General features: G+C 32.5%; 1 protein-coding gene across 1 annotated transcript in view; it reads right to left on the bottom strand.

The window, feature by feature from the left end:
* Positions 1-13,047, bottom strand: part of LOC120069964 (GDSL esterase/lipase At1g54790-like) — a 14,385-nt gene extending 1,338 nt beyond the window's left edge. Inside the window, exons 1-3 of the mRNA XM_039021808.1 lie at positions 12,771-13,047; positions 11,772-11,972; positions 11,526-11,692 (exon numbers count right to left, since the gene is read on the bottom strand). Of these exons, the coding sequence (XP_038877736.1) occupies positions 11,526-11,692; positions 11,772-11,972; positions 12,771-12,795 (393 nt within the window). The 5' untranslated portion in view covers positions 12,796-13,047. The remainder of the gene's footprint in view (positions 1-11,525; positions 11,693-11,771; positions 11,973-12,770) is intronic.
* Between the last annotated feature and the right edge of the window lie 1,166 nt (positions 13,048-14,213).

Here is a 14,213-nt window from a genome sequence, read left to right as displayed (position 1 = left end):
TAATACTAAAAAAATATTCTAGCTGGTTGCAAGTATTTGGGAGGTCGTCTTCTGAAAATTGTATAAAATGACCTAAAAAGTTAAAAACTGATTTCTTTCTAAAATGTTATTGACCCTTTCGACATGTGAAATACCATTTTTCCTCCAATATTAAATGTTCTCTTCACTTATATTACTTACATCTTTTTTTGTTCTTTCCATCTAAACAACGGTAAAACGAAAAATTCAAAATCATTCAAAACTAAAGATGTTTTAATAGTTATAAACATGGTAGGAAAGAATGCAAAAAATCGTATAAAAACGAGTGATCATTTAGTTAAAACGAAGCCGTATCGACAAAGATATTGATAAGATACAACTCTATTTTTGCTAAATGACCATTCATTTTCATACGTTTTTTTGTTGTGTTCTTTCCAAACCATGCATGTAAACTGAATAGAAGCTTAAATGATCTTTGATTTTATTATTCAAAGTAAACTTATTTAAGTTTAAATGTTATAGTGTCATTTATATTTATTATTATTTAGCAATTTTGCTCAATTTACAAGCATAATCAGAAAGAACACGGAAAAACGATAAAAACGAGTGGTCATTTAACTAAAACAAAGTTGTATTGATAAAAATATGACAAAACAAAATATGGCATACAAAAGAGGTGGACAATCGCTGATGTCATGGGTATGCACTTACATCATGGAGTGCAATTGCTTACAATTTTTATTCTTTTTAATATTTTCTTCAATACAACTCCGTTTTAGTTAAATGACCACTCATTTTCATACATTGTTTTGTGTGTGTTTTTTATTATGCTTATAAATTGAGCAAAATTTAAAAAATAATGAATATAAATGACATTATAACATTTAAAACTTAGATAAGATTTACTTTTGGAGTAATAAAGTCAATATCATTAAGTTTTTATTCAATTTACATGCATGGTTGAAAATAACACGAAAAAACATATTGAAATCAAGTGGTCATTTAGCAAAAAATGGAGTTATATCTTACGAAGATATAATAAAAAAACATAATTGCAAAAAGAAAATTGAGCAATCGCGTACACTTGATGTCAGTGATTGTATATGTTGATGTGAGCATCGCGTGATATCAACAATCACACACTTTTTCTTCGCGCAACAATAATTTTGTCTTTGTGATTTTTTGTCGATACAACTCCGTTTAAAGACTACTCGTTTTCATACAATTTTTCCATTCTTTCCAACCATGCTTATAAAAATAAGAAAAATGTTTAAGCATTTGTAGTTTTAAATGACTTTAAATTTTGCTTGTGTTTTACGGGAAGAGCAAAGAGACGTAGGTAATACAAGTGAAGAGATCATTTAATATTGAAGATAAAAATTGTATTTTAGCATGCCAAAAAGGTCAATAACAAACAAGATTTTAAAAAAGAGGTTAGCCTAGAAAAGATTTGCTTTTTGGATCATTTTGTACAAGGTCTTCTATTCCCATTTTTGAGCTCATGGCTATTGGAAGTCGTTGAAGTCTATGTTGCCCATATCATCATGTGACCCATTATAGTTGAGTTGGGATTGCTTGGAGGCTGTTCGCCTATTAAATTATGAAGGTGAGACTCTTTCCAGGGTTAAACTATGTTGTTGGAGATTCATTCTTTTGCTTTTGGGGTTGGCGTTCTCTCTCTGAATATTAGTCGGATGCAAAATGGTGTTGTGGATGGATTAACAATGTCTTTCACCTAAAGCATAATTTCTCTAGGTAAGCTTTTGAGGCTTGTTTTATAGGCATGACAGACAAATCATAATTGATTGAATTTGTTATTTCTTGTTCTCTCCTATAAAAATTATTATTGTTTCATTTGGGGAGACCGTATAATATCAAAATCTACAAGTTATTTCACTTTTGAAATATATATAATTGAGATTAACGTTAATATCAAAATGTTATAGAACCATTAATAATTAATATATACAGAAATATAATTCGCCAGGTTAGAATTTCAATTCTCATTTCATTGTTATTCAACCTGAAAAAATAATTTTATTTAGAATATTCATACACTAATTTTGATTCTTTTATTTTATTCTTTTGAAACAACAGTAACATTTTGATTTGAAATGCAGAATTAATATGTATGCATATTCACATATACTATATTATTTTATAATTGAATGGTTTGAATAAAGTGAAAAGAATAATAGTTGTTGACAAAGAAAAAGTGAAATAATAATAATATGTTGTACAAAGAAAAAGTGAAAAAATTAATAATATGTTGAAATTTATTCATACAATGATGAAAAAATTTGTTTTTAAAAGATTCTCAATTATATAATAATGATTAAAATAAAAGCTTTTATAAATTTAGTAGGTTCACAATAACAATAGCTCTGTGCCTATGTGCAGGCTTTTATTGATGGGCTTCAAATCAGGCCACCAATTATTTTCAGTTAATAATTCAAAAGTTCGATAAAAGTTTATTTTATTAATTTAAATAACTTTTTAAAAATTGATTTTATCAATAGTTAGTCACATGGAGATGTCCTTTAAAATTAAATATCAATAATAAATACCATTACCATTTTCTCTTTATTTTTGTGAAAAATTATTGATGATTATGTAGTCTTTTTTTGGTAAGTAAACATAAAAATTGTGGTATCATGTAAAATTTGTTAGATTTATAAACAAAAACTTCATTTGATGTATTTATCGATTACGAAATAAACTTAACAATGTTACATAGACAATTGAAATTTATTTCTACAACATAGGTAAGAATAAAAAGCTTTTCCACAACTTTGAACTAGTATAGGGAGGAATACAATAATAATAAATAAATAATAATAATAATAATAATAATAATAATAAATAATAATATAATAATTAATAACAATAATAACAAATAATGACATTAAAGAAATGAAAAACCATAAGATATATTGTTTCTTATAAGACTTACTAATTGAACTTTCTCTTGTGATGCAACAATATAATTATGGCAAACAATGGTTCTCTTAGGTAACGCCAAGGTCCTGTTCCACTTCCCATCCTATGGATTATAAAATATAAAAATATTTAGAATTTATTTCATTTTAAAAATAGAAATAAACTCGTTTAATATTTTTTTTTTTGAAATTTGACTAGAGATGTATAAAATGGTTGCTAACAAGTCAATACGAGCATAGCTCAAACTGACAAACTTAATCTATTGACCTCAAGGTCAAATGTTCGATTTCCACCCTACATATATATAACTTGATCATTGATTTAAATTTTACATTATTGTATAACATTAAAATCACTCCTCACACACTCATAATTCTAAAAAACCCAACTTAACTCCATTCACCATTAAAAAATAATAATAATAATAACATTCATTTAGAATATCTAAATATTAGGAAAACAATCATTTTAATTTTTTACTTAGAATTTACTTTTCCTGATGTTTTGTCTCGAACTTATTTGATTTGGAATTGTGCTTATATTAATATGCTAATCTACATACTGAAGTTTATGTCTTAATTTGTTAAAATTAAAATAAAAGTAAGAACCATTAAACTTTTTTTTTTTGAAAGTTTAGTACATAAATAGGCATTTTAAAAATCAAAAACCAAAACAAATTAAAACTTTAAAGTTTAGGACTAAAAAAACTAATAATTTTTAAAAATAAAACATAAAGGAGTCGATTATCATTAAGCAAGTTTCATAATTTTGTAGTAAAACAAAAAATAGTAATAAAATATATTCTTGTTTCAAGTCGTTAAAAAGCAAGATCACATATTTGGTCAATTTTTTCTTCTAAAAATCGAAAATTGTTGAAAAAAATCCTAATTTTGAATTGAATGAGAACATGAAGGAAAAGATGAAAATAATAATAATAAGAAGTACCTCAAGAAACCCACAAGAGTTGCGAAGGGCCATGTAGATGGCCAAAGCTGTCCAAATTCCAAGGAAGCCATAGCTTTTGGATAGAAGAATAGAGAGATGATGGTAGCAATGGAGACAAAGTCTACAAAAATTCACACAAAAAATTAATTATTTAGTGAGAGAGAAATTAAATTGTATGATTGTTGAAAACCGTTTTTGAAAAACACCGATAATATGAGAATTTAATAAATTTTTTAGTAAAAATAATTCCAAATGAACGATTTAGAAGAAACCGTAAAAGAAGAGATGAGCTACCAAAAGAATAGGCAGAATAAGCAAAATCAGAGGCTCCAAAGTTGAATCCATCAAAAACAAATGCTAAAGAGTTCATTGGTTGTTTGGCTGCCACAAACTAAAATATTGAAAGGAAAAAAGGGTTAATATTTGAAGAGACAAACTTGATAAAAGGGATAAAAAATCTCAAATAAATTTTAAAATAAATTATCTTCTATTTATTTATAATGTACTTTTATTCTTTATAAATATATATTTTATATAAAACAAACCACATATCATTTTTAAAAAGATATTGACGTGACAAATTAATAATGTGAAGAGGTATTATTTGTCTTCTGTTTCTCTTATTATTATTTTATTTTGATACATTTGATTCATCTTAATATTACATTGATAACTTATATCTAAAAAGTTTGTTCTAACTTAAATAATACAAAATTGTTGTTGTGTTAAACCAATATATATACTTTTTTTTTTTCTTTTGGAAAACGCATGTATGCATATTTGCCCACTTAACAAAGAAACTTCTTCCTAGTTATAATTTTGGTTAAATTTTGGTTGGTAAGTTTTGAGTCTATGTTTTCATTTTGGTTCTTAGTTTTAAAAAGTATTTACTTTTAAATCTTAAATTTTGAGGTTTGATTTCAATTTAGTCCATATGTTTCAAAATTTTATAATTTTACCATTGGAAGTTTAAATCTTGTTTCAATTTAATCGGTAATATTTATATTTTATCTTTGATTTTCACTAAATATTCACGTTCAATCTTTAGTGTTCGTGTCTATTAAATAATTTTAAAATAAGGATTGTTTTTCAAATATAGGAAAATTAGCCAACTTGTTATAAATTATAGCAAAATGTCGCTGTTTATCATCATCAGTCACCGATAGACAATGATATTTTGCTAATTTGAATATTTCCATCAGTTTTACCATTTAAAACAATACCCTTGGGTTGTTTTCAGATATACGAAAATGAAATAAAATATTTATAAAATGTAGCAAATACCAATTTTCAGAATCTTTTGAACTTTCCACTGTTTATCTACGATAGACTGCAATAGATTACGATAGACTATATCTGATAGAAGATGTGGTAGTAGTCTATCACAGACTATTGCAGATAAATGGTGATGTTTTGCTATTATTTAAATATTTCAATAGTTTTATTATTTAAAATAATTTTCCTTAAATAATCCTTAAGTGATTTTTTTAAAAAGTTAATTTTAATAGTGATGAAAAAAATTAGTGAACTTAAAATTAATAAATAAAATTTTTTAAAACTAATTTCGTGACAATAACACGAACACTGAAGTGAGTATTAATGAAAAATAAAAGTTAAAAGTATAAGCTATAAAATCTAGAAACTAAATTGAAACAAAATTGAAATGGTATAAAATTGTAAAAAATTTTTAAAATTTGAAGACTAAATAAATCAAACAACAAAAAGTGTAATATAAAAAAATTATATCACCACCAAACATCGAAATTGACCTACAAAATTGGTATCAAAGTCGAAAATCATAAGGCGAACAAGGCAAACAGTGCAGAAGCAAATGGAGGAGAGGATTTAAGCCAGAGAGAAGGAGATCTCGAATATGAGAGATATGTTACTTGCTCTTTTGCAAGAATATATAGAAACTTATCGAGGAGGTGAAGGAAAGCAGCTCAATCCGAAAGGGGAATGAATCGGGCATCTCAATGGGACAAAGATCAAACTGAAGGAAAAAAATGGATGAAGCGGATTCCAGTCAAGGGCAGGGATCAAACGGGATGGACAAAGAAACAATACAAAAGGTCAGAAGATGCCAATATTTCTTTGGGAAAAAACCCCTATCGTAGGTGTATAAAGTCGAAACACTACATTGAGATCCATGAACTAAACGATGCTGAAAAGGTTAAAATTGTCGTTGTCAGCTTTGCACTGGACGAGGTTGACTGGTTTTGATGGAGCCATAACAGACGACCGATAGCTACGTGGGGAGGAGTTGAAGAGAATACTATTTGAACGTTACCGACCGACGAACGAAGGTAGTATAGGGGCGAGACTCCTGCGAATCAAACAGGATGGAAGCTATGCGAATTATGTGAAGAAGTTCGTCACATACTTTGGCCCCTTGCCTGAATGGGCTGGAGCCTTTTCTACAAGCTGAGGTAACTAGAATGCACCCAATGGGCTTATGAAAGAGGCCCAGTTAGTGAACAACCGTAATGTAGCTCTGAAACTCACCCTAAGTGAGTCAAGCCTTGTTGGTCTTGGGAAAAACGAGGCCCAAACCTCGAGCGCAAGTAAAATGAATGTATCAGGGGGAAAATGGTGCGATAAGGCAGATTTCAATTCCTATCAAGGGGGGTCAAATGAAGAAAGAACCACCGATGAAGAGACTATCGAACAGTGAGTATCGGGAACGATTGGAAAAAGGTCTGTGCTTTCAGTGTAATGAAAAATATTCAAAGGGCCATCGCTGCAAGGTAAGGGAAAACCGTGAGCTAATGTTTTTCATCACGAATGACGATGAGACCTATGAGGAAGACGAATCGGGGGAAGTTGCCACTGAAGAGACACTTGAACTGCAGTCGATCGAATTGGTGGAGGATGCGAAAATATCAATGCGTTCGATGATGGGATTTTCGAAGAAAGGGACTATGAAGTTGAAGGGTACGGTTAAGAGAAGCGAGGTGATTGTCTTGATAGATTGTGGAGCCACCCACAATTTCATTAATCAAAGGTTGATCGATGAGTTGAAATTACCGGTCACACAGAGAGCTAAATATAGGGTTGTCGTCGGAAATGAAAATGCTGTCAAAGGGAATGGAATCTGTAAGGCAATGAAACTCCGATTACAAGGTTTGGAAGTCATAGCCAATTTTCTCCCAATTGAGCTAGGCAAGATGGACGTGATTTTGGGAATGCAGTGGCTATTTACAACGGGATTCGTGGGTGTTCATTGGCCTTAGTTGATGATGTGCTTTAAGGAAGGGGAGAAAGCCGTGATACTCTAAGGAGATCCCTCAATGATACGGGCTGAAATTTCTTTAAAGGTCTTGGCGAAAGAATGGGAGGAGGACGATTAAGGCTTCTTGATCGAGTTTCAAAATCTAGAATGCGATGAAGACAAGGGAGATTTGGAGAAGGGTGAGAGCATACTGGAGGAATCACTGCTAGTAATGATCCAAACATTGTTGCAAGAACACGAAGACATTTTCAATCCATCTAATGGACTTCTACCGAAATGGGCCATTGATCACCAAATACTTCTATCATAAGGACACTTCCCGGAGAACGTCAGACCCTATAAATATGGTCATCATTAAAAAGAAGAAATAGAATGGTTGGTTGAAGAAATGTTACAATCGGCCATTATTAGACCAAGTCGAAGTCCTTAATCTAGTCTGGTGCTGCTGGTTAAGAAGAAGGACGGGGGATGGAGGTTTTGTGTTGACTACAGGAAATTAAATCAGCTGACTATAGCAGACAAGTTTCTGATTCCTATCATAAAAGAATTGTTGGACAAACGCCATGGATCTGCCGTCTATTCTAAGCTAGACCTTAAGTTGGGATACCATCAAATCAGAATGAAAGAGAAGGATATAGAGAAAACGGCTTTCAGAACTCACAAGGGCCACTACGAATTCTTGGTAATGCCTTTTGGTTTAACCAATGCTTCGGCCATGCTCCAATTGTTGATGAACCACATATTTTGGCCATTTCTACAAAGGTTCAGTTTAGTCTTCTTTGATGATATTCTTATCTATAGTCCCGATATATCAACTCATGAAACACACTTGGCTGTTATCTTCAATGTCTTGCGAGATCACGAGTTGGTTGTCAACAAGAAGAAGTGTTCCTTTTTCCAGCCATGGATTTAGTACTTGGGACATTGAGTTTCTCAAGAAGGAGTAGAGACAGATGACAAAAAGGTGAGGGCTATGATTCGATGGCCAAGGCCACAGAGTGTAACGGAGTTAAGGGAATTCCTTAGCCTGACGGGGTACTATCGAAAATTTGTCCAAAACTATGGCTACATTACTGCTCCTTTAACACAATTACTCCAAAAGAATAGGTTCAATTGGACAGCAAGTAACCCAAGCTTTTGAGGAGCCGAAGAAGGCGATGAGGACGGTACCGATTTTGGCCTTACCTAATTTTTCTCCCCCCTTTGTGATTGAAATGGATGCCTTTAGATTTGGGTTGGGAGTCGTGTTGAGCCAAAACAATAGACTTGTTGCCTATTTTAGCCAAAAGTTATCTCCTCGAGCTCAATAAAAGTCCATTTATGAGCGCGAACTAATGGTTATGGTCTTGGCAATACAAAAATGGTGCCATTATCTGCTAGGGAACAAGTTTACAGTTATCTCGGATCAAAAGGCTAAAATTTTTTGCTGGAAAAGAGTGAGATTCAACCCCAGTTTCAACGATGGTTAAGAAGCTCATGGGTTACAATTTTGAGATTTTATACCAACCAGGACTCCAAAACAAAGTAGTCGATACATTGTCCCAATTTCCTACTGACACTAACACTGAGTTATTTATATAACATTGCGGCACTAGAACCGCTTGCAAAGAGGTAGAGAACGAACGAGGAAGTTAATAGAAAATCCATCACTATACTTAGAGAAGACTGTACGACAACCAAATATTCATTTGTATCATGGTAAACTATTGTATAAGGATGGTTAGTAATCTCCAAGAACTCATCGCTAATTCTTCACTTTTACACTAATTCCATAATTCAGTTTTAGGAGGGCATTCGGGTTGCTTAGGACGTATAAGAGGATGTCAGGGGAAATTGTCTGGCAAGGAATGAAATTATGTGTGAAGAAGTATGTTGATGTCAGTGTGAGATATACCAAAGGAATACAATAGAAGCTCTGAATCTCGTCGAATTACTTACAACCATTGTCGATTCTGAGCAAATTTGGGAGAACCTAACGATCGGATCTTCATTGAAGGATTTCCCAGATCTGAGGATACAATCTCCATTATGGTGGTGGTGGATGGCCTGATAAATACGCTCATTTAATCCACTTAAACATCCTTCCTCTGTGAAACAATAGCCGATGTATCATTAGAAAGTAATAAGGCATCACGGAGTTTCCTAAATCAATCATCCCAGATCGGATAAAGATCTTCCTTATCCATTTCTAGAAGGAATTTTCCCATGATGGACACACTCTTGAAGAGAAGCAACGCATTTCCATCCTGCCAAATGAAAGAGTTAATAGGTCTTAAAACTTATTTGTGTTGCTTCTGTATGTAACAACCCTCAAAATGGAGCAATGTGATCCGTAGGTTGAGCTATGGTACAATACCACTTCTTCATACGTCAATCAGCACTCCTTATCAAGAGTATTTGGGAGGAAGGCACGGCTCATTATTGTCTTATGGAGAAAAAGAAGACATCCAATATCTGTTGAACAAAAATTAATGGCTTGTGACGCGTCATTGATGGCCTTGAAGGAACATTTGGTGGTGGCCCAAAATCGCATGAAAAAATAAGTAGATCTCCATCGCAGGGAATTATAGTTTGATATCAGAGAGGAAGTCTTTTTAAGTTACAGCCCTACCGACATAAACTCTAGCACGAAAAATGTGTGAAAGTTAGCTCCAAATATTATGGGCCTTATAAGATCACTAACAAAATTCAACTTGTAAGCCTGTAACCAGTCAATTCGAGAGAGTTGCCTTCTCTTCTAGAAAACAGAGTAACACTCTGAGATATGTTTATTTATTTACTCCAAGGGAAGAAGATACAAAATAGATGATGCTCAAGAACAAGAAATCAAAAAAGGAAATAAGAACAGAAAATTAACCAGCAATTCGAGAGGGTTGCCTTCCCCCATCCCAATGGTTATGACTTCCATTTCACACTATCTTAGTAATATCCCTTCTAACAATACCCGCCCCGCCTCGAAGTTGCACCTTGTTCTCAAGGTGGAAATCAGAAAATTGTTCGTTATGATGTGTACTACTTCTAAGTAGCATCACTTTCTGGCAACCCTTTCCACTTGACTAACCATTCCTTCAAGCTAACTCCCTTTTCCAACGTATCCCCAAGATCACTTCAGGAGACAATTGTAACTCAAATTCTTAGATTAAAGCTGAGGAATGACGTTGAACTTGAGTGTTTTGTCCAACTTTTTCTTCAGCTGAGAAACATGAAAGACGTTATGTATGCTTGCCTCTGGTGGAAGGTCTACCTTTTTTGATTTCTTGTTCTTGAGCATCATCTATTTGTATCTTCTTCCCTTTGGAGTAAATAAATAAACATATCTCTGAAGCATTACTCTATTTCTGGGAGATTGTCTTTGTGGGCATTTTTTTCCTACTTGCAAAATCTGGATACCTAATATATTTCTATCCAATATAACTGTTAAATTTAAGGAAAAAAACTCATAGTTACTTCATGTTTAACTTTGTATTTATTGTTTTTTGAAATCTGCTTACTATGGTTGTCATTTAAGAATTTAAATTTTGGTTAAATTTCAAAAACAAAAATAAAATTTTATAAAAACTACATCTTTTTTCCTCAAAACTTGACTTTGATTTTAGAAAACACAGAGTAGAAAGTCGATAACAAACAAACAAATTTATAGCTAAAAGGACTTAACTTTCAAATTTTATTATTTCAAGCAAATATCAATACATACTCCTAACTTAAAAGGTTGCATCAATTAAAACGTTGAACTAATAATCGTTCAATTAATACCTTGAACTAATAATTGTATCAATTTAAACTCTGAATTTTGTAAGTGTATCAATTTAACACCCTCCAAATTTGTTAGTTTATTTTGAAAAGAAAACTAAGTTTTCATTGATAAAATGAAAGAGAATATTGTGTGAAACTTGTAATTTAAGTCAATTAATTCCTAAATTTTCACAAGTTGGACAATTTAGACTTCATTACGATTACTCTAAAAATCACCAATGCATTAATTCTTAACGTATTGTAGACCTCTCAAATGTTGGTTTTACAAAATGGATGATTAGAGACTTAGAGTAAATGATGTACGCTTTTCAAAAGAAATTTTTATCCAAGAGTCTAATTTGATTTATTTACGAAAGTTAAAGGATTTTAATTAATACAATTATAACTTTAGATAATTTTTTTCAAACAAAACATAATAGAGGTAATAATTGATGCACTTAAAAACATTTGATAGTTTAAATCATACAAACTTTCTAAATTTTATGTAAAAGTCTACTCACTAAACTTATCCTAAATGGATATTTTCCTAAATTTTATATAAAGCTCTACTCACTAAACAGCCCATACCAATCTATAACAATACTCAAATCAATCAAGAAGAGGTCAAAAAGATCCAGACAAAACCAAACAAAACTATCAATGTGCTAAAATTTAGAAAGAAACCATTGAATGAGACCTGAATTCCAGTCTCAAACTTAGCTAAAATGGTGGGTATTAAAGCAAGAACTTGATCCAGAGTTTTGGAGTAAAATGCAGCAGCAAGGTCATTCTGGCCAATATCAAACATGTAAAGCCCCTTCTGAAAGTAATCTTCTGCTGGTAGGTACTTATCGAGTTTCTTACCTGAAAGAAGAGTGGTTAATGTCATTGTTCCTTCCTTGATCATCCAAAATCTTCAAGTCGTGATAATTGATAACCATACCTTTAGATCGAAGCTCGAGAACCCTTGATTTGAAATGAATAAACTGATTCACCTGAACCCCAAACGAAAACGGGCTAAAAGATGTAGGAGTTGCTGGAAGAACAGTCGAAGCCGCCGCCGCATAATTACACCCCTTTTGAAAATTCGGCGCACCAAGAGAATCAAGATATGGATTCAAATAAGGCATATCCATTGCATCCACTGCATAAATCATCACTATGCAGTCACTTCACCAAACAAAGGTTCTTGGCATGCAACAGTGACGAAATTGATTAGACAAGGATACTGTAAAAAAGATCAAATCTATCCACAAGAGGTCAAAAAGATCCAAATTAAACTATCATTGTGCCAAAATATAAGAATTCGATTAGACATGGATTACCTTAAAAGCCCTTAGAGTTCTTGACTTAAGATTCGAACATTACAATGATCAAATCTCACTTAAATGTTGTTAGCATATAATTCAACAAATGAATGGTAAATTCAAGGAACATGCTAAACTTATACAGTTGAGGCATCCTAACAAACCAATAGATTTGAACCTTGTTTCTACATGAGTCGATCAATTCTATTAGGCATTCACCATCTGTTTTCATCGGTCAACTCTTCAACAACGTGAAAGAAAAAAAACTGTCCTCCCTCTCTATCTATCCAAGGATGAAAGCGCCGAGGCCTTTGGTATGTCCTCTTGTCAAGAATTGGGGTCGATATCTTATATGTTTTTCTCTCGTAACTTTCTTTTTTCATGGTTCGATTATTCTAGTATCCTAAATTTATTCTATAATGTCAAACAAGGCTATACACAGCTCTCCCCAAATTAAAAACTCAATGCCAGCATCAATGACAAAAATACTCTACTACAATATCCATAAAATTGAAAGAAAAGAAAGAAAAAGAAAATTCAAAATTATTAATAAAAAATAAATAATAATTTTGATGTTCATGACGTTTCATAATCAAGACAAGGAAATTGAGATTGGCGGAAAAATAGAAAATTACAGAGGAAATCAAGATGGGTCGGCATCGCAGTATCTTTCCAGAAGGGTTTCCGAAGAAGAGGTGACCATATGGGAGAGCCAATGTTTCAATCCCAGAACTAACAAGGCAGCCAGTGTCGGAATTGGAATCTCCGAAGTTGAAAACGGCGGGACGATTGAAATGACTGATCTGCCATCAGAACCGCCGAGAAGGAGGAGGAGGAAGAAGAGGAACAAACGGCGGCGGCGGATGCCATGGGCGGTGGAACAGAAGGATGGTGGGGAAGTGGCATAGAGCAATGTGGGGTTGGGATCTGTAAGCTATATGGGATGTGGGGAAGAACGAATGGCCAATGTGGGGAGAGGTTGATGGTCGGCGTCAGTTAAGTTCAATGAGCAGTAGCAAAAAAGGAAGAAAAGGAAGGAAGGCAAGCAAAAGCAGCAAAAGAGGTTTAGAGAGAACCAGAAAAGCGGTTTTGTGAAAAAGACTTCTGAGATTCTTTGTTGTTGGTTGAACCCCAAGATTGGAAGTTGTTTTTTCTTGCAATCATCCAAAATTTAAGTTAGTTTTTTTTTCCTCCCTTCTTTTGAATACAACCCAAAATTTTTATGTTTAAATATTATATTTTATTTTTTATATTAATATTGTATTTTTTTAAAAAAACTATTAGATTATAATAGGAGTAATTTTGAAATTTTTATTAACAAATATTTTTAATTTTATTATACAAAATTGGCATTTTCCTAAATTCAGTTCTCACATCTTCTTATTGGAAATTTCATAAATGTCAAAAAAATTTGAAACTATTTACAAATATAGTAAAAAAAAAAGTAATCACAATTTAGTGGAGAATGTCTATTGCTGAAGAGTGCTGGCTGAAGGAAAAGGAAGGCCGCCAAGCTAGGTAAGGTAGAAAAGGTTAAATAGATTACTTATACTAGAAAAGTTTATGAGAAATTGATATTTTGCCTGGATAATGATTCGGGCGCCAACTAATCACGTTTGTTCTTCTTTTCAAGGGATTATCTTGGCGAACACTGGAGGCTGGTGAGATGATGATGCGAGTAGGCACCGGGCAACAACGTCTCAACTGTTGGTAGTGGGAGGGATCCAGTTATCTTTACAGAATAGGTTTCTCTGTTTAAAACGATGTATAATAGTTGTTCCTGAAACTTAAGAAGAACCTTATTTATGTAAAATATCTGTTGAAATGTTAATATACGTTTTCTTTTAATGTGGATAAAGTGTTTATTCATAAAGATGGTGTTAATATTTGTACAGCTTATCTGGAAAGTAACTTGTATGTGCTAAGACCGTTAGCCTTAAGTTCCCTTCGTAACATAGAGTTATTTAAAACTGTCGTAACTCAATCTAAACGTCAATGAATTTCTCCAAAAGAAAATGCCTAATTTTGGCACATTCGATTAAGGCACATCAATCTCAATAGGATTGAAAAATTAATGA

This window comes from Benincasa hispida, unplaced genomic scaffold (genome assembly GCF_009727055.1).
Source record: "Benincasa hispida cultivar B227 unplaced genomic scaffold, ASM972705v1 Contig711, whole genome shotgun sequence".
Lineage (NCBI taxonomy): Eukaryota > Viridiplantae > Streptophyta > Magnoliopsida > Cucurbitales > Cucurbitaceae > Benincasa > Benincasa hispida.
Note: the sequence above shows the minus strand (reverse complement) of the source record. Positions and strands in the feature narration are given on the sequence as shown.